General features: G+C 38.1%; 1 protein-coding gene across 4 annotated transcripts in view; it reads right to left on the bottom strand.

Moving 5' to 3' along the window:
* Nucleotides 1–26584, bottom strand: part of LOC136876898 (zinc finger protein OZF) — a 68716-nt gene that overhangs the window by 41381 nt on the left and 751 nt on the right. For 2 of the 4 annotated variants that reach the window (XM_067150653.2, XM_067150652.2), the window contains exons 2-3: nt 10265–10361; nt 3268–3387 (exon numbers count right to left, since the gene is read on the bottom strand). In XM_067150653.2, coding sequence (XP_067006754.2) covers nt 3268–3387; nt 10265–10342 — 198 coding nt within the window. In that variant the 5' untranslated portion in view covers nt 10343–10361. Of the gene's footprint in view, nt 1–3267; nt 3388–10264; nt 10362–13636; nt 13722–16035; nt 16133–16405; nt 16439–26584 lie in introns of those variants that run through there. The other 2 variants (XM_067150654.2, XM_068228482.1) reach the window with 2 other exon arrangements.

Below are 26584 nucleotides of genomic sequence, written 5' to 3' on the forward strand. Positions count from 1 at the left end.
GAACATCAATAATAATAATAATAATAATAATAATAATAATAATAATAATAATAATAATAACCCAAATTGAACTAATATCACACACCCTAACAATAATAATGTTCTGGACCATCGTCAAAATGTGCGGACCGCGCTGGAAATGGGTCCTGGCCTGGTAATGACTACGAATGCAGTCCGACCGCAGGTTCAGTACCGCCAAGGCACCCAAGACAACACCACGCGGGATCTCCTCAAGGATTTGATCCATATTAAAAATTGTTATAGGAAAAGATGGCAAAGATTTAGACACCCAACTGACCGGGTGGAATACCTGGACCTAGCCTGGGAAGTACGAAATCGATTGTTGGAAAGAAAGATTGAAAAATGGGAGGAACTTTGCCATAATCTCTGAAAACGAGTCAGATCACGAATTTTGGTGGATTCTCTCAGAAAACGAGTCAGATCATGAATTTTGGCAGATTATATATAAAACGTTAAGCATTCAATTATAAATTTCAGTATAATACTGTAGCAAAGCATGGGTATCTTGCTAGTTATTATATATAGCTTCTTTTATATGCTACGTCTGATAAAAAATAATATTATTCTCCAAATCTGACCCATATACTTTCAGTACAAACAGTAGTCAGTATTACAGCTATCTTGATTTTCTGTATTTGGATGTAAATTTGTAATTAAAGCAAAACAGTTTGAATTCAAATGTTTCTTACAAACCAATCTGAAGATAATTCAATACTGAAATTTCTTAGAGAACTAATAAGAAAAATGTTGTCCAGATGTGTAATCCAGAGAATATTTTCTCCAATTTTAAAGTTCGTCCAGAAGATACATCAGTCCAATCTTCTACCTATCCAATATTTTCATGTCCAAAAACACTGTGTCCAATACATTTTCATCCAAAGAATATAGTGTACTGTACCTTTTCATCCAAAATTGTATCTCCAACATAACAAAGTAGCCCGTATCAGTTTATAAATAAAACTGAACATGTAATTCAGGTGTAATGAATATCCATTAAAAAAATGTAGGTGTATAGCAAATTACATTATTAATTTTCATAATCTTCATGATAAAATTTCAATTTCAAACTTCTTCTACTTCTTCATCTTCATCTGTTTATCCTGGAGCTTCAGACTCTGGGTTGGAGATGTAACTAGGGAGGATGACCAGTACCTCGCCCAGGTAGCCTCACCTGCTATGCTGAACAGGGGACTTGTGGAGGGGATGGGAAGATTGTAAGGGATAGACAAGGAAGAGGAAAGGAATTGGCCATGGCCGTAAGTTAGGTACCATCCCGGTATTTGCCTGGAGAAGTGGGAAACCGTAGAAAACCACTTCCAGGATGGCTAAGGTGGGAATCGAACCCACCTCTACTCAGTTGACCTCCTGAAGCTGAGTGAACCCCATTCCAGTCCTCGTACCACTTTCAAATTTAGTGGCAGAGCCGGAAATCAAACCCGAGCCTCTGGGGCTGGCAGCTAATCACAATAACCACAACACACAGAGGCAGACAATTTCAAACTTAAAGCTCTCAAATATTTAGGTGCATTGTTATTGTTTTTGAATTCTCAAACTTCTCATTTTCCAGCAAGCATCTTCTCCTTCTTGACTCAATCAATCTTGGTATCCTTAGAGGAATGTATACTTGTTAACTTAAACTCATTTAACAGAAAAAGGTGTTAAAAAAATATTAAATGTGTCTATGGCAACATAAGACAATAGAAGATTCATTAAAAGATCAAAGTCATTGAAATAAATACCATTAGACAAAATAATGTCGCACAAAATTTAGTTGAAAGGAAAGAAACTGGACAGAAATAAATTGGACGAAATGGCACTGGACACTTGCATCATCCAGATAAAGTAAATTTGGACAGAAAAATACTGGATGTAATATTATAGGGTACAAGATATTGGACTAAATGTCTGTGAATTAGAAAAATCTGCATCACTAAGAGACTATAACAAATAAACAATAATCACAATAAAAAAATCACTCTTGATTACGCTAACAGAAGAGAATGCATCAATTATTTAACCCAATCACTGCCAAACCCGTATATATACGTTTTTGAATGTCGTGCCATGTCCGCCAAACCCGTATATATACGCTTTGGTGCCATGAGTACTTCACCGATCTCACAAATGAACGCGATATAATGTCATGCTTTAAGATTCCGTGGAAATGTTCAAAGAAGTTCTGTACTGAAGATATACCACTCCATTTCGTGTGTTTAGAAAGTGATCTGGTGTTATTTCAGCTTTGTTGGAGTGGAACATCTTTCCCGCTTACATGTAGCCATCATAGCGTCTTGAAGTATACATCATCTCTTGTTGACGAAGAAATTGAATGTTTCCTCATAAATAGTGATTCTGGAGAGCTATATTTTGTTAATGAAGGTGGAGAATATCTAAGTGGTGACACTGAAGTACAAGAAAGTGCAAGACAAAGTAGTATTGATGAGTCTCATGCAGAATTGTCACCCCTTCCTCAGATAAATTATTTTTTCCCCAAATGTAAATGATTTTGATATTACCAGTTCTTGGATAAAGAATTTTATATTTTATTTCAATAATAGTATCACTGAGTGGAGCAGCCGCGCGTATTAACATGCTACGGCTATGCCAAGCTGTGCACTCGGCAGGCGAGTGGGTTCGAACCTCATCGTCAGCTGTCTTGAGAATTTCTTTTCTTTTCTTTGTGGTTTCCTGTATGCACTCCCAGGTAAATGACTGGAGAGTTCCTATTCACAAGTCACAGCCGATTCCTTCCACTTCTGTACTCAGTTTCATTCACCATCATCATCATTTATTTCATATTCATTATCTTCTCAACTGAAGTTTGTGTCAGGAAGGGCATCCGGTCGTAAAATATGGTGTAAAATATAATCTCAGTTCATTCCTGACATCATATTGGGCTGCAGGGCTAAGGGGACGATACGGATTCCATTAATAGTATCAGTAAATATGTATCTGTCAAAGTGCTTCTTCCTTTAAAAAAACCCGGCCCACAGGACTCAGCTGGTCATCAAAACTTGGCAGTGAAAAGGTTAAAAAATCAATGAAAGACATGAAAATAGTCACTATGAACATTAGATATTAGAAACATTCAAGTGAATAAATATTTACTATCCATTTGGAAAATGTATTCAGTTTAAATGGTATTTAAGAGTGAATAGGAATTGTTTTTAAATCTTTGAACAGAAGTAAATTAGATATCTTATGAAAATAATTACAACTGAAAAGAACTGTCTGGATTAAGTATACCTCTTTAAATACACCTGTATTTCCTTCTTCCTCACTTTGACGATAAAATAAAACATCTGGTTCAATCTTTATCTCCACTTGATCCACTTGATCACCATCTGGTAAATGTGTATTTGGTTCCTGAAAAATATAGTTAAATTATTAGAAAAAAAAGTATATTGTACATTATGCTATAGAGTAGCAAACAAAATCAGCTTTATAATACAAGCAAACAATACTAAAATTACAGTTTCATGATACCATAAAACATGACAATGTTTAGGATTTACACAATGTGAAATGAGACTGCCTAAATTCTTGGCATTTGGCAAAGACCCTTCAGCATTGTATTCCCACAAGGAATTGTAACTGTTCCAACAATTTCAAAATGTTTAAAATACATGTCATTATATGGTTATGAAGGAGAATAACTTTTATTTTTCACCATATAGCTGAGTACATGTGGTCAAGAAATATTAGTGAGGATGTCCTCACAATGACTATGAAACTCTCCAATGTATGCACACCATTAGGGTGGAGAAGAGTCATCTTGCCAGACCAGGGCTTGGTTTGGTTTTTGTCAGACTATTCAGCACTATACACAGAGTAGATCATGAAACCATGTATGTATGTATGTTCAGTCTTCAGCCCTAAGGCTGGTTGGATCCTCAACAGCCCTGCCATCAGCTGTCATAGATGGCCTAGGCATCACTGAAGAGGCGTACTAGGGAAATGAGGAGTGAGATAGTTTCCTGTTGCTCATGAAACCATATTACATGAATATCAACTGGTTCATCTACTCATGGATAGGCATTGTGTATTTAATGTATGACTGCACTTAGCTATGCGAGGAACTACTGCTTGCTTACATCAGTCGGTCTGTCAGTCCTTGCTGAACACAGTAGTTCCTTTCATTTAACTATCAACACACATTCCATTCTGAATTTCCTCTATTGTTTTTGCATTTGTAGCACTCACAAATTCTTCTCTAAAATTCACCTTGTTCTGTTAATAATTTGAGACTCATGTGATGACTGTACTCAATCGACTGACCAACTCGCTGCCCTCCACCCATTGTAACAAACAAACATTATCACCACCTCGCCCATGAGCAAGCATGTTTTGAATAAATCATAGTTAGGTATGAAACTGAGCGGAATGATCGCAAGTGATAACGCGCTACGGCTATGGAGCCAAGCTCTGCATTTGGGAGATGCGTGGGTTTGAATCCCACCACTGACTGTCCTGAGAATGATTTTCTGTGTTTTCCCATTTTCACTTCCAGGCAAATTGCAGGACAACTGCAATTCATAGGCCACAGCCAATTCTTTTCATCTCCTCACCCAATTTCATTCACCATCATTCATTTCATCTTCATTAGCTTCTCATCTAAATCTGGCATCAGGAAAGGCATCCGGACATTTAAAAAATGCCATATAAATTCATCCCACTTCATCCCCCACCCCTTATCAAGAAACAGGACTAAGAAAAACGAACAAATAGATAGGTATACAGTGAAATCTTCAAATAACGATACCTGGTGAACAAGAGAAAAGTATTGTTGGAGTTACATTGATGATTTAACCATAATTCATTCTCATTATGACAGGTGTATAGGTAAACATCCTACAATAATTATTAACCAACATTAATTACCTCGCATTTTATTCTGACAAATACAAGATATGAGAGCACAAACCACAAAAAATACACATACATTTAAACTAGAATATTTTATGTTATGTTCAATTGGCAATAGTGGCAAAGAACTACAGTATTCACAGCATTAAATAGTTATTAGCACTGCTCAAAACAACTACAAGGATCAGAAATTACTGTTTCATATTCTTTTCAGAAAGGGAAACACACACAAATCTTTAACAAATGTTATATTTTAGAAACTGGAAAATGTACACAGCTTTAAATCTATGCACAAAACCAGTTGTACCACACATATCATGATGCTAACAGAGGGTTAATGAAGTGCATTTCCAAGATGTGAAAGTTAAAATAATACATAAAAAACAAAAAATTGAGGAAAATGTCAATCCTTCTATGTCAATATAATTTTATTTCCTTATTTCACCAATTTATATCAGGGAGACCATCTTGTTTTATTTGTTAAACTATATTATTCTGTTACATGCGCTTGCACAGAATGATTAATGAAGTGTTCATGGACAGAGATATTAGGAAAAACTATGAACCACTGAACTTAATATGTATGAAGTCATTGCTGTCATACGTTAGCAAGATATACAGTGCATTTTTAATGGAAATCTATGCACTCATGATGAAGTCTCAAACTTCACATTAATTTGTAGAATAATTTCATTTAATTTCTTACTTGGAATCACAGATCAAATATGGTTACCTGCTTAAGGAGGTGAGGGGGTGAGTAAGGTCTGTGGATGCATCAGTGAAACCTCCCAGTAGGGTGTATTTGCATGCGATATTGTTATACATCCGGGTGTCTCCTGGGCAACGGACTAGGACTCTTCCTAGACGGCTGATTCTCTCACACCAGAAGTAACAGAGTTATTTAATATGAGATCCAACAAACGGTTCTTTTCAGAACCAACCTTACTGTCATTTCTGTTAACACTGAAGGCATAACATCTTGTAAAGAACAACTTTTGTACGAACTTTGTCACGACAAGCAGTGTGATGTTCTATGTGTTCAGGAAACACACAGAGATATGAAGCAGAAACGCCCATTTGTTCCTGGCATGAAATTGATCGCTGAAAGACCACACGCTCTGTATGGAAGTGCTATTTTTGTGAAGCCGAATTTAGAAGTCAGAAGTGCTTGCCAGTCGGATGAAAACAATATTGAAATTATCACCGTTGAACTAAGTAACTGTGTAATCACCTCAGTCTATAAACCACCTGCAGCAGAATTTTCCTTCATTCCACCCCACAATTTTGATAAAAGTAAAGCCTCCATTGTTATAGGTGATTTCAACAGTCACAGTCATGTATGGGGTTATGCACATGAGGACAAGAATGGCGAGACAGTTCTCTCATGGGCTGAAAATTTTCAACTCGCCCTCATCCATGATATTAAAAATTAAATAATTGAAGTTCAACCAATTCAATACATAAAAGAAAGAAATGTAGTAATTACATTCTTATTTAAATGGGACCGGTTTCGACCTTAGTCCAGGTCATCGTCAGCCGTAAAAACAAGTAGGCGAAATCACACAATGTTTATGAATATTGGAGAAATGGGTTAGTTTCACACTCTGTCAGGCACAAAGTCACAACACTATCAAATAATATATGAAGGTTATAAATAAACTTGAAGTCGCAGACGAATATTTTGTAGAAGCAAACAGCCAGTTCCCGGTGATCAGCGCGGCACATTCAAGGTCATGCGCTGTGGTCTCGAACGCCAAAGTAGAGTGGAGAATGTCTTGAAGGTCCAATATTTGTCTCGGTTGCGGGAAGTTAAGTACGTATATAAAAAATATACGACGCAAATCAGTATAATTGAATGAGAACTTGAACTTGAACTTGTTCTCATTCAATTATACTGATTTGCGTCGTATATTTTTTATATACGTACTTAACTTCCCGCAACCGAGACAAATATTGGACCTTCAAGACATTCTCCACTCTACTTTGGCGTTCGAGACCACAGCGCATGACCTTGAATGTGCCGCGCTGATCACCGGGAACTGGCTGTTTGCTTCTACAAAATATTCGTCTGCGACTTCAAGTTTATTTATAACCTTCATATATTATTTGATAGTGTTGTGACTTTGTGCCTGACAGAGTGTGAAACTAACCCATTTCTCCAATATTCATAAACATTGTGTGATTTCGCCTACTTGTTTTTACGGCTGACGATGACCTGGACTAAGGTCGAAACCGGTCCCATTTAAATAAGAATGTAATTACTACATTTCTTTCTTTTATGTATTGAATTGGTTGAACTTCAATTATTTAATTTTTAATGTTTAAACTCATCCATGATAGCAAACTCTCTCCTTCTTTTAACAGTGGAAGATGGGGACGAGGCTATAATCCAGACCTCCTTTTTGTTAGTGAAAGCATTATGCATACATGCACGAAAGCAGTATGTCCACCAATTCCAAACACACAACATAGGCCCATCATGTGCCAAATTTTGCCACCAATAAGACCTCAAGAAGTCTGTTTTAGGCGAAGATACAACTTTAAGAAGGCTGACTGGGCAAGATTTTCCAGCATACTGGATGAGAAGATTCTGAGCATCGCTCCTGTTCCTTAAGAGTACGACAAGTTTGTTGACATCGTCCAATTTTATCAAAGGCATTAAACCTGAAACAGCCACTTTGCTAGAAGAATATTACAAGAAATATGAACTTGATCCTTTTAGCGAAGAAACATCAATCCTTGCACAAAGCGTTCTTTCCTCAGTATCACTGGCTAAAAGGGATGAGTGGATAAAATTAATAATAGATTGTGACATGAGCAAGAGCAGTCAGAAGGCCTGGAGACTATTACGTCGTCTCAATAATGACAATACCCAAGCCAGCACATATGCTAATATAAAGGCAGATCAAATTGCCCATCAGTTGCTAGTAAATGGAAAATCAACCCGATCTAGAAAGCTAGATAAGAAACCAATAACACGGAAGCCAAACCAAGAGAGCAACATACTATCTCCACCATTTACTGAAGCTGAACTGGAATCAGCACTGAGGAAGTGCAAATTGGGAAAAGCAGCTGGACTAGACGACATTCGAGTAGAGCAAATCAAAAATGTTGGTCCTGTTACGAGGCGATGGCTACTGGAATTAATGAATATCTGTGTCCAAGAATGCAAGATTCCCAAAATCTGGCGGAAGGCTAGAGTCATTGCTATCCCTAAACCAGGCAAAGATTGGCTGGATCCCAAAAGCTATAGGCCTATTTCCTTGCTCTGTCACCTGTACAAGGTCCTAGAGAGGCTCATTCTTGAGCGACTGATAGGAAAGGTGGAGTCGTCTCTTATACCACAGCAAGCTGGATTCCGAGAAGGAAAAAGTTGCACATCACAGATATTAAACTTGAGACAGCATATTGAGGATGGCTTTGAGAATCGGCTCATTACAGGCGCTGTCTTCATTGATCTTTCTGCAGCTTATGACACAGTCAAACATCGGCTTCTTCTAACAAAATTGTATGACACCACCAAAGACTTCCATCTAATGTGCAACATTAAAAATATTCTCCAAAACCGAAGATTCTTTGTGGAATTTCAGGGAAAAAGAAGCAGATGGAGAACACAGAAGAATGGGTTACCGCAAGGCAGTGTGCTTGCACCACTGTTATTCAACATCTATACTAACGATCAGCCTCTACCTGAAGGTACCCAGAGTTTTATCTATGTTGATGATTGTGCAGTCACTGCTCAGGCCAACTGTTTTGAAAAGGTAGAACAGACTTTATCCAAAGCTCTGAAAGAATTTACCAACTACTACAATGAAAATGACTTGAAGCCAAATCCTGCCAAAACTCATAGCTGTGTATTTCATCTCGATAACAAAAAAGCAGCTAATACCTTAAAAATCACCTGGGAAGGAATCCCTCTTCAACACTGTTCGACTCCAAAATATCTGGGAGTGATTCTGGACCGTACGCTTACGTATAAGAAACATTGCCTAAACGTGAAACAAAAGGTGTCTGCCAGAAACAACATAGTGCGGAAACTTCGAGGCACCACCTGGGGAGCTCACCCTTGCACTGTGAGAACAAGCGCGCTAGCACTGTGCTACTCCACTGCTGAGTATGCATGCTCCGTGTGGCATAAGTCCAGCCATGCCAAAAACATAGATGTAGCACTAAATGACACCTGCCGTATTATCACAGGTTGTTTAAGACCTACTCCCATAGATAAACTCCACTGTCTCGCTGGTACAGCACCACCTGAAATCCGACGTGAGATTGCTGCTAGGCATGAGAAAAGCAAGGCTATGACTATGGAAGCCCATCCTTTGTATGCCTGTCAACCAGCACATCCTAGGTTGAAATCAAGAAAGAGCTTCTTGACAACCACTGAAGCTCTTAAAGGAACACCACAACAAGCAAGAATCTCAATGTGGCGGGAAAAATGTCAACATTTGAGAGAATGGATGGTTCCAAAGGAAGAACTTCCTCCTGGACATTCTGAAAAGTGGACAACATGGAAGGCTCTCAATCGATTTCACTCCAGTACCACAAGATGCAAGACCAACCTACAGAAATGGGGCCTTCCTGTGGAGACAGTTTACTGCAAGTGTGGTACTAAGCAGACTAATGAGCATCTTCTACTGTGTCCATCTTCTCCAGCCACTTGTACCATTAAAGATCTAATGAGGGCAACTCCACATGCGCTTGTCGTGGCCAATTTTTGGTCAACCAATGTTTACAATTTCCTTGTTTAATTTTTGTCTCTCTTACTTTGTACTTCTGAAACGATAAATAAATAAATAAATCTATTTTACAGCTTTTGTTGCATAAATTCTTCAGGTACCTGTTCTATGCTGAATCACACTAAACGTGTCATTCGATGATCCGTTGGAACTCGAGGATGACAGATGTGAGAGACTGTCTACTGTTGCACACCTGTTTACTTTCCTAAATAAATTCCCATACCAATGACAACCACACTGATATACAACCCTGAATAAGCACCCTGCAACGGTGGACAAATGCAGAAGGGATTGATCATAAACTACTAACAACTTATATAGTTTTCAGAGATACTGGAATTCTGCCTTGCGAAAGTGCTTTTTCATGCTGGTAAATCTATCAACATGACACTAGTGTAATTGAACATCCCCAAATACCATCAAACTAAAATGAGACCAACCCATGAACTTCAGCTCAAGAAGGCCAGCGTTTCTACCATCTGAACCACTCAGCCTGGTAACATCCTGTTTAAAGTGTGTAAGTATAACTTCACGAGTAAGATCGGTCAAATGTTACATTCCTGTAGAACCAATACATTTCAGTCTTAAAAAAAAAAAAAAAAAAAAAAAAAAAACCATATGATTTAAAGTCTACTTACAATATTAGGTGAGTCTTCCGAATCTGATATCCAGTCTGGCTCACATTTGACGAACTGGGGTGTATGAGGTTCCTCCATAATAATTTTCAAGAATCAGCTAAAATATACCAAACAAACACATTTATTATAACCCTTAAAATAATAAAACTCAAATACAGATTATCCAATTATGTACTACAAATGAAAATATCCGCACTGTAGGAAATACGACAATTCATTTTGTTTAGAAACAGGAGTCCGCTACCTCGTAACATTATCAAAAAAACTGAAACATATATTTTTTTATTTTTCCTCTGTTCCAGACAGATTTTTCTCTTTTTATGCAATGAACACCTGGATCTACTCCCAAAAATATTTTTAGTATATCAGAACTAGTTTTTGACTGCCATCACCTGTATGGCCACAGTCACCGCAGTTGATCGGAGTTAAGAGATGCTAGAATTCAGATCACCTGGGATGGTGGATGGAATCTGTGTGTACAGCACAGAGGGTAAAAGATACATATTTTCATCGTGGCCATTGTAGCAACTTCCAACACATGCCAAAATAACACTGAAGGGAGGACTCCTTAATAGCATCCAAACCACTTTGGTATACAACTCACATTAACCTGGTATTACAACTAGCAGAGGGTACCATACTACCGGTATTTATTATTAATCATTTCTTATTTAAATGAGAGTCAGTCTACTTCAAAAAATTACTCAACTGCAAAGACCCAAAAGAATATCTGGAGTTCGACCCCAAACCGAAAAACAAAACACCACTAGAAAAGGTTATACTACCAACATATGAGGAAGTGATCAAACCCACTAACTTGCTCAAGAACTAGAAAGCAGCAGGAGAAAATCAGTTGGTTACAGAATTATGGAAGAATGCCAATGATCAAACTCTCCAAAACTTGCATAAATGTATTATTTACATATGGAACTCCGAAAAAATGCCTGAGGAATTGAACTCAGCAATAATCCACCCCTACACAAGAAAGGTGATAGGTCAGATCCCAATAATTATAGAGGGATATCCCTTGTTGATGTCACGTATAAGATCTTTTCTAAAATTATTCACTCAAGAATACAGGAACAACTGGACCAAGAACTTGGAGAGTACCAAGGAGGATTTCAGCCAGGCAGAAGTTGTCCAAATCAAATCATCAGTCTTAAGTGGATTATGAAGCATCAAAGAGCTTATTGGAATCACTCTCAAGAATACTAAAGGAAAAGTTAAATTTAGAGGAGAACTGTCAGAGCCATTTACAATCAAAACTGATCTTTGGCAGGGGGATGGTCTCTCACCTATTTTGCTTAATTGTACTGGAGAAGGTCATGCAAAAATGGAGAAAGAAATGCCAACCGAACATCAAGATTGGTAGAAATATAAAACTAAACTGCTTAGCATTTGCAGACGATCTTGCACTACTGGCAAATAACGTGGAAGAGGATAAAGTGCAAATTGAACAACTAGAAAACACTGCAACAAAAGTGGGACTACAAATTTCATTTGAAAAGACAGAAATTATGCCAACCTTTGAGGTGGACACCCCTGTCATTCAACTAAATGATAACAAACAAATTAAGGTTGTAAAAAAGTTCAAGTATCTTGGGGAAATTATAACATGGAACCTAAATGAGAAAGCCTCAATAGAATACAGAACAACAAAACTGAGACAAGCACAATGAGTCACATGGTCAACATATAAGAAGAAATCTCTCTCGATAAATACCAAATTCAAACATTACGGTTCAGTAGTTAAACCTGAAGCAACTTATGCAAGTGAAATTCTGTTTAAGTTGAATACCAAAGACACAATGGATAAAATCCAAAAAATAGACAGAAGGATCATCAGGACAATCATCAATAAAAAAAACCTCAAGTAAATGGACAATGGAGACTGCTGCCTAATGAAATAGTCTATCGGGGAAATGAATCAATTGTGGATACAATGCAAAAAAGGAGAACTGCCTTTTTCAGCCACATAGTAAGACTACCAGAGACCAGACCACGGACGCAATTATTCAATTTCCTTTGAAAAAGTAAAACCAAGAACAACTGGTTTGTTGAGGTCCATAATGATTTAGAAGAGCTGAATATAACAATGAAACAAATTGCAGAGAGAAAAGAGAAGAGGATTCTGAGAAGTAGAGATACAAGACTAAAATTAAAAACAGTCAAACGAAAACAGTACAACATTACAGATGAAGAGAGGGTGGCCAGATCAGAAAAAATGAAGACGTTCTGGGAAGAGGAGAGGAAGTTGAGAAAACATTACACTAATATTGTTAAGACTGTAGTCTATATGGATTGATTTAAGTGCTCCAATGTGGGCGTAAACTATGTAAATTAATAAATAAGAGTCAGGATTGTCTGTCATCTTGACATCTAACAAGATGCTTGGGAAGACATTAACCTCAGCTCATGCTGAAATACATGTGATTTTATGACAACTTTAGAAGCTTTCAGGTTTCATTACATTTTTTTTTTTCCACTGATGGAGAAAGTACAAGGAAAAAATAAATAATAAGAAAAATTGGGCCAAATTACAGTTAGACCCTACCCGAGAAATATTTTACTCAATTAAAACATTTCATTCAATTCAAGGCTTGTTTGATAGTTCAAAGCGATGTTAATATTATACCACTGACTTGCTAGGCCCATCACGGATCTTTGTGTTAATATTTTGTTATGCACTAGGAAGGATGTTAGGTGTAATGGAAAAGTTCTTAAAGCAGATGTTTTTAAATACCTCGGAAGTAAGCTAACTGGGAAAGGAAACATCAAGGAAGAAATTTCAGAGAGGATAGGAAATTGCTCAAAATTTTCCGACATAATTAGAAAATGGAAATTACATACCAAAGCAAAAAAATCATGATATACACTGAGTGGCCAAAAATCACGGGAAAGGGTGTCCCATTAGAAAATGTGCTGTGCATGGCCCCTAAGCGTTGCGGCTAGCTGTCGCGTAGCTGAGCAGTCTGTCACAGACACCAGTGTTGTGAAGATGGCAACACGTAGCGAGTTAACCAACTTTGAATGTGGGATGATCATCGGCGTACGGCACATGGGTCGTAGCATTACAGAGATCAAAAACTGTAATATTACTTATCTAGACACAGAGCGCGCTGATGCTATGCGGAATATTGAACACTTTCGCGCATCACCATGTTGCGGGCGCGTCAGCTTCGAATGCATGGCTAGCACGTGGTAATGTTTACAGATCCTTGCATGTTTTCGATTTGAATCATTCCTGTTAGTGGATCTGTTTTAGTATTATATGTGGCGAAGTGATAATAAATTGTCAAATATTTTCAATGAATGTGGAAGCTGATACATTACAGTAGTTTCGGCAATATTAGGCATTAAGTTAGGCCTTACCTGTGGAATGGAAAGATATTCACGAGGGTGAATTCGTGTGCAGCCTTCATTTGTACAGGTTGCTATCAGAAGGGATCTGGTATTTCTTTTCACATATGAGGAGAAATTGAACTGTTATAAAATAACTTTTATTTACCATAATCAAGAACTAAACAGGTTACAGAGTGGTTGATTCAGAGAACGCATGGACATGAAATTTAGAATATTTAGGCTTCTTCTTTCTTTGTCTTTTTCCAATTCATTGGAGATAATTGTTTAGAACAGCTGTTCTGAAAAAGGCTACATATTTTTCACACAAACTGTGTTGTGGTATTACAAATTTGATAAAGCTGGGCCTACAATCCGTAAGATATGATTGATATAACTTGATAAAAACCTTTTCGTATTAGGGTAAGCTATTGCGTCAAATTATTATCAATTATCTGAAAAATGATTTATTAGTATCGTATGTCTTCATTTCTCCAATTTTTCCCATTCGCTTTATAATAAAAGAATACAGTTGTTAATACGCTATTCCAGAAAAATCTGACAATATAAAGAAATAAAGCTCATTACAATCTTGTCAATCCTAGTCTGCAGTAGAAAACGCTAATCAAAATAACTGTTCACTATGATATTAATCTTTTTGTTTGCAAGTGCTTTACTTTCAGTTTAATTTATTTTCTTTCTGGTGTAAATCATGGAGCACATATTAGAGAAAAATTAGAACGCACTTTCAATTTCTATGTGCTCAGATAATGTTGATTCAGAATGAGTTTGTAAAAGCAGTAATATTTAAGAAGATAATATTATGAGGAGGTTTTTACATCTTAAATGATAACATTCTTACTTAAGCCTAACCAGGTGAGTTAACCATGCGGTTAGGACCGCTGAGCTGTGAGCTGGCATCCGGGATATAGTGGGTTCGAACTTCACTGTCGGCAGCCGTGAAGATGGTTTTCCATGGTTTCCCATTTTCACGCCAGGCAAATGCTGGGCCTGGCTTTAATTAAGGCCATGGGGTCTTCCTTCCCATTCCTAGGCCTTTCCTATCCCATCATCACAATAAGACCTATCTGTGTCAGTGCGACGTAAAGCAAATTGGAAAAAATAAAACTTGAGCCTAACCACGCAGAGAAACTCAAACTAGCCCTAGACATTCATTTCATTTTAAGAAATACATAGTAGAAGACTAGCACCAGTGTAACAAATGTCAGGCAGCATCTACCTCAATCCAAATCACACAATAATGATAACTTAACATCTGCTCATCCAATTATGTTATTTCATGTCCAAACCAAACCAAAACCTATGGCACAACAGGCCCAAAAAGCCATGGCCTACCAAGCGACCGCTGCTCAGCCTGAAGGCCTGCAGATTACGAGGTGTCATGTGGTCAGCACGGCGAATCCTCTCGGCCGTTATCTCATCGTCAGATAGCTCCGCAATTGTAATCACATAGGCTGAGTGGACCTCGAACCAGCACTTAGATCCAGGTACAAGTCTCTGACCTGGCCGGGGACTGAACCCGGGGCCTCCGGGTAAGAAGTAGACACGCCACCCCTACAACGCAGAGCCGGCATTTCATATTCAGAAACTGATAAAACATGTATCTGATTGTTTTAGTAAGATTTCTGCAGTCATGTACTTTTTAAACAATGTGTTCAGAGAATTGAGTAAAATTTGCTGTAGGCCTAATGACTTATCAGAGAGGAATCGTAAGCTATACCTATCATAGAAAGATTTTATTTCACAGGTTTCCTTTTTTTTTAAATTGAAGATTATTGTTATCGGTACAGGAGTTTGTAAATATTTAATTTATGTGTTCTCCAGTCTGCTGAGAGACAGGCAATTTTTATCTCACGATATGTAATCATACTTCAGCTGTAGCCTGTTTTTTGAACATGTCTCCTTATTTTCAATAAAGCTAAACTGTAGAGTCTAAGTTTCTCAAGAGACAGATTGTCACATGATCCTCGTCCTCCTGAGTCTGACCTTCTTGCCATACGTACAATGTTCAAACACATCAGTTAAAAACATACCCTTACATTAAAGTGAGCAACATGATCTTTTTCGGGGTACCGCTAGTGTATTTTAGTAGTAGTGTATTTTTCAGTTTCTTATTCAGTCTGCTAAAGTTTTTTTTTTCTTTTCGTGGTGCGCCTCCTATGGGCTATCCAAAGGATTTGTGTAGATTGTTCAGATTTTTTTACAGTAATATATTTTAATATTACCACAGTCTCCACATTATGTATATTTATTGGGTGTGTACACGGTAGTCGGTGTAGACTGTCATTAATTTTGTAGGGCGGATGTTTTCAAGTGTGCAAAATTTAAGTTAAAGCACGAATTCCATACGATCTCCGCATCAAGATGAGGAGCGCCCGCAACATGGCGGTATGCGCATGGACATGTCTTACCCAGTCACACGCTTCTGCGCAGCCAGCGGTGTGGAGCCTTGACAGAGATTACACATGAATTCTTCAGAAGAAAATCTTGACTGTTCACGAGGAAAACTTCTCCAATAATGAAAGTCTGAATTATCTGTCAGTTAAAGATTATTATTAGGAACACTAAAAATACTATACTCAAGTCACAGAACAAAGGTCTCTGCAAAACATAAAGAATTTCACCTTATTTTCTTGACACAGCATAAGCCCAAAAATCCTATATCATGTTTATTATTATCTTCAGCGACTCATACTTTCGATGAAATATCCACTAGTTATAGTTTTCCTTTCAAGATTCCTTACTTTTACATGAACTCTTGTACTCCAACAGTTTTCTTACCATAACTCAAGAGTATGTTGACGGTGATACTCTAACAGAATCTGGCATTTCCTCTGCCTATAATTGGCCCCGCTGCCTCTCTTCCATCTTTCCTAAATGCAATGTACTTCTGTCAACTTGTATTCTTGGTCATAAAAGTAAATATATTTTTAGGAGCAGGTTGGAAAGTCCCTCACCTTCGCAAAGAATACATTACTCTCCTAAAAGTAATAAGGTAAGATTGGTCTGATTCACTTTCTGCAATGATGTACCTATCAGGAAATTTTATTGTTTAACCCCGGCGTTTTGACATGTTCTTTATTTTATATCGGTAATCAAATTATTATTTATCGAAAAGTGCAAATTACGAATCAATCGAAGGAAAAATGTTCGGTCATAATCATGAAATAGTTTGTATAATAGCATCTTGCACTAATCTAGTGTAAATCGTAGCCAAAGTAGAGTCACAATCCCGCTGTCTTGTGCTAGTTGTTACATACTTAGCGGCTGGCCACACATATGTCTCAGCTGAGCCAGCTGAACTTAATCGCCAGTTTTCCTTCTGATCTCTATCTGAAATGTTGATATGTACTCAGGTCAGCAATACTAAATCATTTCCTCACAGGAACAGTGAATAAATCTTCAAAGGGATGTCTCAGATTGTTTTAGGTACAAAACTTGAACCCAGGCAAACTGTTTACTTTAAGCAAGGTGACGTTTTACTGGTTGCTTATAAAGAAAAGAAAACACGGAAACCAGTTTTATTGTCTGACAACTGGATGTCACGCTGAGGACAATGTTGTAAGGAGTTGAAAGGGAAATGAAGGGTTGAAACCACTACTGATTCATAAGTACAATATCTTCACGCGAGGTGTAGATAATAAAGATAAGTGCATTTACCCTGCCACTTGTTCCAGATCGACCAGAAGGTACTGGAAGCAAATTTTCTCAAATCTTTGTGATAGTACATATATCACACCCCCGAATTATATGTAGAAGTTATAGATATTATTGTCAGTATTCGATTTTTATTATTATTATTTCATTTGTATATTTTGCCATTTATATTGGTAAGCTGGAAGATATCCACATATGTAGGTATGAGTAATTTGTTTTGCACGAGTGGGAAAACATTGCTGTAATAACTCTGGTAATTTGAATGAGTCATATGGTTACCCCAGTGTCTGTTGTGATGTACTTGTGTCAGGAAATTCCATTACTCATGTATATATCCCAGCCTGATGAGATAAGCTTGTTGTTGTACCAGGGAATTTTGGTGATTCATGTAAAACTCCCGAGTGTTTGTTTATCTCTTGGGAGAAAGGAGAAGTTCAGGGCATGTCTTGACAAGAGGTTCACTCATGATTGGCTGGCAAGCACCAATCCAGACGTATCATCTGACAGGAGGGGGATGTTGATGTCTATAAAGGTTGATGATACGGCGGCAACCGGGACATTGTATGGAACATTGTAAGGAGACTGTATAAAAAACGTTGTAAGGGTGATTGTAAAGGTGAAGGTAAAGGAACGAGAAGGAAGATAACTACAACTACAACTGAGAGACTGTACGGGAAGGAAGTGGTGCTGATACACGGTACTGGAGTGACACGGCAGCAATGGACTGGACTTCAAACGTTCGTGGAGCGTAGTCTAGTTATGTTTGTGGAAAGTGGCTGATTGTGGAGAGTGCTTGCGCATTAAGTATTGTAGCACTTGTGGCGGCCTAGCATTATATGTTGGTGAAAGCTATCTCAGACTTTCCATAAATTTATGTTGAGGATCGACAGACGTGTGTATATATCTTTACAACAAGTGTTAAAATATGTGAACACAGTAGTACAAGGTACAGTATCTGTGTGATGTGATAACTGCCGATTATGAGAATCGGTAAGTCGAATTGATATAGAGACAGTGAAGGGTATTTATCTTCATACATGTACATTGTTCATCGGACTATTTACAAATGGTAACTTAGTTCTCGCTTTCGTTTTCCCACTGTTTTCATTATTATTATTGTTGTTGTTGTAAATATGGAGTCTTCCAGCAATATTTTATGTGTGTATTATATGTATAATGTTGTATGTTGATGAGGTGCTCATGCACGGAATTTGTTAAGAATATAGTTAGCTATTTTAGAATCAGTGGAGTTATTGATGAACCTAGGTGCAGTTCCTACCTAATTAGTCGTTTTCAGGAGGTTAGGTAAGGCCTGCAGCAGATGTACCAGTACGCAGCATTATGTACACGCCCTGGGATATACAGTTTATCATGCTCTTATCTAAATTCGAGGGATCCATTCTGGTGAACTCTGGCGCCCATACTACGGACATTTCGGTTAATTATGCTTATTAATTTTATTAAGTTTTTGAGTAATTTTATTTATATATTTTATTCATGATTTTATTTATTAATAGTCATCAACTTATTACAATTGGCTTCCCAACGTGTGGCTGAATGATTGGTACATCTGTTAGGCTTATAAGCGTAGGTGCACTTGTCAGGTGTGGATGGAATTCTGAAAACTATGTCAGTGAAGTGTTTTATATGTTTCAGGTGTATTTTGGAGTATGAAGAAATGTTGTAGCGAGCCCAGTATTATAAAATTGAGAAGTAGAGAGGTTTTTAAAGTTGCTGGTACTAAGAATCAGGAGAAGAGAAGGCAAAAGAATTCCACCACATTGAGTTTATCTAATTTAAGTAAGAGTAGCAAAATGGCTGATAGTGGGAAGGATCTATTGGCAACGATGAGTGAGGAACAGAGTAACCCGTCTCAAACTCAGAATGTAGGGGATCAAGGGGAGGCTTCAATGCTCAGTATGCTTAAATCGCTACTTGATAGTCAGAGTAAAGAGTTGAAGAGTGAATTGAATTCCTTAAGTAATGAAATATGCAGTATTAACAGTAAAATCGATAATAATAATGTTGAATTGTCCAGTAAAATTGATAGTCAGAGTAAAGAGTTGAAGAGTGAATTGAGTTTTTTAAGTAATGAAATATACAGTATTAATAGTGAATTAAATTCAGTTAGTACGGAATTGTCCAGTAAGATTGAGAATCAAAGTAAGGAGTTAAATTTAGTGAGTGTTGAATTGTCTAGTAAAATTGATAGTTTAAGTAGTGCTGTGAATGGTAGAATAGATGAATTGAACCAGAAGTTTGACCATCAAAGCAGGGAAATTCAGGAAGTCAATAATAAGGTAGAATCTCAACGCTTGGAATTGACTGAGAAAATCGAATGCCGATTTAATGTAGTTAGGAAGGAATTTGTTGAAAACAGCAAGGAATGTGATAAAAGAATAAAAATAGTGGAAGATAAAGTCGAAGAAATAGATAGAATTAAAACCAGCCAGAATGTTTTAGCGAAGCGAATAGATGAAAAGACTGAGAAATTGGAGAAAGACCTCAAGTCAGTAGAAGGAAATGCCAGAATGGTAGTTGAAGAAGGAATTAAAGCATGTCATGTGAAGTTAAGACAGGAGATCAGTCAAATCCAAGTAGGTAGCAGTATATGTAATAGGTACATATCTTGTACGAAGGACTCTGAATTACCCAAGTTTAATGGTCGGCAGTTTAATCCGATGGAATTCTTGAAAACGGTGGAGAAACGGTTTTCCAAGGATCTTGACGATGGTTTGATTGATTGGAGTATGGTTGATGAGATGTTGGATGTTGCATTTGTTGGAGAAGCGAGATCTTGGTTTCAAGTTTATAGACAGGGTATTTCGAGTTTAGAGGAATTTAGGGAGAAATTTAGTTCTAAATTTTGGAGTGATGCTATTCAGGGAAGGGAAAGAGATCGCGTGCTATTTGGCAAGTATAAACCTCAGGAAGGTGTATCTATGACGGAATATTTCTTAGCGCATGTTCTGATCAGCCAGAATATTGAAGGTCTAGCATCGGAGAGAGATACAGTCCGCCAGATGTTGAGGCATTTTCCTGAGAAGGTCGGATTAGCTGCATGTATGCAGAATATTGTTACGATTAAAGAATTAGAGCAGCTGTTAGAGAGGTTTGATGCTTTGGAAGGGCAGGGGAGGACTAGGCAAAGTGAAGGTAGAAATTACGGGGATAATGGGAGACAAGGTAATCAGATAGCGGGAGATAGGAATAATCAGAATTTCAGTCATTCTAGGCAAGGGAATCAGGGTGGTAATTCCGGAAGGGGAAACAGACAGTCTAATCAGGGAGTTAATCACCAGGAATATTATGGCAGAAGACCTAATCAAGGGGAATCAGAAAGTAGGGGGCGTACGGATCAAAGACCTCCAGATCAAGTGCAGAGACATGATAATAGTGAACAGTCCACGTCAAGTAATTTAAACCGGAATCGGACTTCTTAGTTGGGTCAGATAGGCAGTCCGATACCGAAATTCCTATTCACGTGATGAAACAGGTAAGTTATGATTTAGACGTGAAAGAGGAACTATTGAATGACCAAGTGTTTTGTGATCAGGAGGAATCTGAAGCTATTATGATTACGCCTGTGATTGAAGTTGAGATTTGGGAGAATAAGGTCAAGGCTTTATTAGATTCAGGTAGTGAGAAGTCTTGTATTAATCTTAAGTTTTATGATGATGCTAAGAGGAAAGGACATGTCATAGAGGAAATTCCTGTTAGTAACACTTTCATCTTGTCTGCGGTAGGCAGCAAATCACATAGAATTAAGAGTCAAGTGGCTATTCCAGTTAAGATAGGCAATGAGACTGTTTTTCAGGTATGTTTATTAGTGCCTAATTTAGTATATCCGGTGATTTTTGGGGCTGATTGGTTGGGTAGTCAAGGTGTTAAGTTGGATTATGATAGTGCGACGGTTCGATTCTTTTGGGGTAGTTCTCGTGATTTAATGAAATTGGAGTACAAGATCGATGAGGGAATTTTTGTTCATGAGTTGAGTTGTATCCAGGTGGCTTACGATGTTGAAGTAAATGAAGTTTGTGATAGAGAGTCACAGGTAAATCTGTGTCACATGTCTGTGGAGACTGGTCAGGAAGACCAGTTCCTCGAGGCTGTGGACAGAACGAATTTAGTACAGGAGCAGAAGGATTGCTTATTTTCTTTGTTAGTAGAGTATAGCGACGTTTTTAGTGGTAAGCCTGGAAAAACTCACCTTTATGAACATAAGTTTGACATCACTGATCGCTCGAGTTTTGTGGGACCGCGGTACCCTATTCCACATGTTCATGCCAGAGCTGTAGATGAGGTTATATCGAAAATGTTGGAGGATGGGATCATTGAACCATCAAGTAGTCAATATGTGAACCCTTTAGTGGTTGTAGCCAAGAAGGATGGGAGTGTTCGTGTGTGCTTGGATGCCAGACAGATGAACAGACGCATTGCACCCGATCAACAACGACCTGAGACTACCGAAGACCTAATCCAACGTTTCGATGGTAGGAAATGGCTCACGGCGGTTGATTTAAGCTCTAGTTTCTGGCAAGTTCCCTTAAGGAAGGAAGATCGGCAGTTCACCGCATTTCTTTATAAGAATAAGTTATTTCAGTTCACACGCGTCCCTTTTGGCACAAAAACATCATCTGCCGCACTTATCAGGGCTTTAGACATTGTGTTGGGACATGAAACGGAGGATTTCACCACCAGTTATGTTGATGATCTGGTCGTTGCGTCACATACATTCGAGGAACACATGAGACACTTAGAGATTGTTTTTTGTAAGTTGAGGGATGGAGGTTTCACCTTGAAATTGAATAAATCTACATTTTGTGCACAACACATAACATTTCTAGGTCACACTATCACGCAGCAGGGTGTAACTCCAGAACAGATGAAATTAGAACACATTTTCAACACCAGGACACCACGTAACGTCAAACAACTTCGGTCCTTTTTGGGAGTTTGCAATTATTTTAGGAGGTTTGTAATTAGATATTCATTTCTTGTAGAGCCATTTAGGGAACTCCTTAAGAGTAATGCTAGGTGGAACTGGGGTCCGGAGCATGATACAGCTTTCACACAACTTAAGTTAGGTTTTCGAGAAGCTGTCATGCTAAAATATCCTAGATCAGACCGTGCATACTTAGTTATGACATGCTAGCGATAAGGGGATTGCGGGGGTGTTATTTCAAGAGGATGATGAGGGTAACCTTGGGATTGTGTCTCTAGCTAGTAGGGGACTTAGTTTAGCTGAGAAGAGGTATACTGTTACCGAATTAGAGTTGCTTGCCATTGTGTACTCCTTGGGTAAATTTAGAACGTACGTGTTAGGAACTAAATTTAAGATTATGACTGATCACAATGCTCTGATTTTTATGCAGACGTGTAAGTTAACATCTAATCGTATGTCCCGTTGGATACTTGCCTTACAAGAGTACGACTTTGACATATCTCATGTCAAAGGGGCAGACAATGTCTTAGCAGATTTCTTGAGTAGAAACCCTCAGGTATCTCGTGAAGACATTGTCGCCGAACAGTCAGGAGGCATTTTAGTATGTACTGTAAAATTTTATGATCGTAAGGAGGAGAAGTTACGTTTGCGTAAGATTAAAATTGAACAGAGGAAGGAGGTTGACCTCATTCAGATAATTGGTGAATTGGAGGCTAATGAGCCTGATACTCAGATTCAGAAAGGTAACACGTGGTACCGATTACAAAGTGGTTTACTGGCTAAGAAGTGTTATAACGATGTGTGGTGTGTGATAGTCCCCAAGTCTTTGACAGAAGACATTGTTTGGTTTTATCACAAGGAGTTGGGCCATTTCGGTCCGGACAAGGTTTTATGTGCTCTTCAGTACAATTTCATTTGGAAGAACATGGGAAGGGACGTTAGGAAAATTCTAGCGACTTGTGACTTGTGTCAGCGCTGCAAGCACCCCAACAGGCATTTAGAGGGTCCTAGACAGGTAGTTTTGACGCAGGCGCCTGGAGAGCTTGTATGCGTGGATCTGTATGGACCGTTAGTGTCTTCTCGGTATGGATACCAGTTTATATTTGTCGTATTAGATGCCTTCAGCAAATACGTCAAGTTGTATCCCCTGAGGAAAGCCACAGGGAGAGGGTGTGTCAATCAGATCATTGAAAAGTATGTGCCTGAGTTTGGTAAGCCACTCAGGATACTATCAGACCATGGATCACAATTTTCCTCAAAAATCTGGAGAACCAAATTGGCGGAAATTGGGATCCAGCATATTTATTCGTCGATACGATATCCGCAAGGGAATATGTCTGAGAGAGTCATGAGAGAACTCGGCAGGATGTTCAGGTCGTATGTGAGCGAGAAACACAGCACATGGTTTAATCGCCTGGACGATATTGAGCGGTGGTTTAACGTCACTAAGCACGACAGTACTGGACATTCTCCGATTGAGGTTCAATTAGGTAGGAAGCCTACCAACGAACTCGCTAGAATACTAGGTTTAGCTACAGGAGAGGCGGTACCCAGGGATATCTGTATCCAGCTGGCTAGGGATAATTTAATTAAGGCAGGTAATAAGAGAATTCGCCAGCAAAAAGGGAAAGTACAGGACGAGTTTGAGGTGGGAGACGAGGTGCTTCTCAGAGTTCCTCATTTGTCGAATGCCGATCAGAAAACGATGCATAAGTTTTTTCAATTGTATCAGGGTCCATATACTGTGGACAGTAGAATAGGCAAGTGTGCTTATAGGCTCCTAACCACTGACAACAAGGTCCTTGGAACATTTAATATCTATAGCCTTCGCAGATATAAGAGATAGGATCTGCACCTTGGATGTATATATTATCAATTTTAATGTATGTGTACAGTAGCAAGAAGGGATTGTGTTCAATGCTATATGAAACAATCGGAGTTGTGTGTATATAGCCATATTATTATTATTATTGTTTGGACAAATTGTATTTCGTGTGTGCGAATACAATGCAGTAGACGCTATGTATATATCATTAATACAGTAGATTAAGTGTTCAGTTATGTCATTATAAGGTTATGTATGAAGTTCCGTTTTATGGTGAATCATAATATATGATATCATCGATTCACCAAGGGGGCGTTATGTGATAGTACATATATCACACCCCCGAATTATATGTAGAAGTTATAGATATTATTGTCAGTATTCGATTTTTATTATTATTATTTCATTTGTATATTTTGCCATTTATATTGGTAAGCTGGAAGATATCCACATATGTAGGTATGAGTAATTTGTTTTGCACGAGTGGGAAAACATTGCTGTAATAACTCTGGTAATTTGAATGAGTCATATGGTTACCCCAGTGTCTGTTGTGATGTACTTGTGTCAGGAAATTCCATTACTCATGTATATATCCCAGCCTGATGAGATAAGCTTGTTGTTGTACCAGGGAATTTTGGTGATTCATGTAAAACTCCCGAGTGTTTGTTTATCTCTTGGGAGAAAGGAGAAGTTCAGGGCATGTCTTGACAAGAGGTTCACTCATGATTGGCTGGCAAGCACCAATCCAGACGTATCATCTGACAGGAGAGGGATGTTGATGTCTATAAAGGTTGATGATACGGCGGCAACCGGGACATTGTATGGAACATTGTAAGGAGACTGTATAAAAAACGTTGTAAGGGTGATTGTAAAGGTGAAGGTAAAGGAACGAGAAGGAAGATAACTACAACTACAACTGAGAGACTGTACGGGAAGGAAGTGGTGCTGATACATGGTACTGGAGTGACACGGCAGCAATGGACTGGACTTCAAACGTTCGTGGAGCGTAGTCTAGTTATGTTTGTGGAAAGTGGCTGATTGTGGAGAGTGCTTGCGCATTAAGTATTGTAGCACTTGTGGCGGCCTAGCATTATATGTTGGTGAAAGCTATCTCAGACTTTACATAAATTTATGTTGAGGATCGACAGACGTGTGTATATATCTTTACAACAAGTGTTAAAATATGTGAACACAGTAGTACAAGGTACAGTATCTGTGTGATGTGATAACTGCCGATTATGAGAATCGGTAAGTCGAATTGATATAGAGACAGTGAAGGGTATTTATCTTCATACATGTACATTGTTCATCGGACTATTTACAAATGGTAACTTAGTTCTCGCTTTCGTTTTCCCACTGTTTTCATTATTATTATTGTTGTTGTTGTAAATATGGAGTCTTCCAGCAATATTTTATGTGTGTATTATATGTATAATGTTGTATGTTGATGAGGTGCTCATGCACGGAATTTGTTAAGAATATAGTTAGCTATTTTAGAATCAGTGGAGTTATTGATGAACCTAGGTGCAGTTCCTACCTAATTAGTCGTTTTCAGGAGGTTAGGTAAGGCCTGCAGCAGATGTACCAGTACGCAGCATTATGTACACGCCCTGGGATATACAGTTTATCATGCTCTTATCTAAATTCGAGGGATCCATTCTGGTGAACTCTGGCGCCCATACTACGGACATTTCGGTTAATTATGCTTATTAATTTTATTAAGTTTTTGAGTAATTTTATTTATATATTTTATTCATGATTTTATTTATTAATAGTCATCAACTTATTACATCTTCTAGATATGACATTATTTGATGCATACATCCTGTACATAAAGAACACTGATAGGCCTTTAGCAAGACGATACTTCATTGTCAGTATAGTTAGGGGATTTCTAAATGAACAGTTCACAAATCCAGTTGTGAGACCAACAGGTCATGCAGGAGGCCCCTCTCATGCTCTCGAAAAATTGCCACAGAATAACAATCGCCTATATGTTGTGTGCTTGCAAGAAAAGGAGTCTACATTCTGGTGTCTAGGATGTAATGGTGGTATTCACCAGGAGTGTTATCATAAACTAGTGCACTTCTGGAGACCTGAATATCGTGGAGTAAAAAGAAAGACCCACCCAAGTGACTGAGTGAAATGTACAAGTGGTAGCATACAATTGTTGTGTACATTGTTGTACGTTCTTCCCAGCTAAGAGCAGTATTATAAACCTGTTGTAGGCCTATATGTCATTTTTTTTAAATTTACCTATATATAGTAAAACTTTTGCAAAAACAAATAATATAAACAAATTCAAACTTTTTTTGGTCTTACACATTTTGGATGATAAATAACAGCTTTAGTATCATCATCAACTTATTCCTTGTAAGTTACTTTTGAAGATAAAAGAGTGTGCTGTTTATGTATGCATAACATGTCAGCGATTTTTAACACAATTTGTACTAAGAGTCTGCAACACCGGTAAAATATCGCTGCCACTACAGGATAAATGACCGCCACTTCGAGGGTTAAGATCCTTGATGAC

This window comes from Anabrus simplex, chromosome 7 (genome assembly GCF_040414725.1).
Source record: "Anabrus simplex isolate iqAnaSimp1 chromosome 7, ASM4041472v1, whole genome shotgun sequence".
Lineage (NCBI taxonomy): Eukaryota > Metazoa > Arthropoda > Insecta > Orthoptera > Tettigoniidae > Anabrus > Anabrus simplex.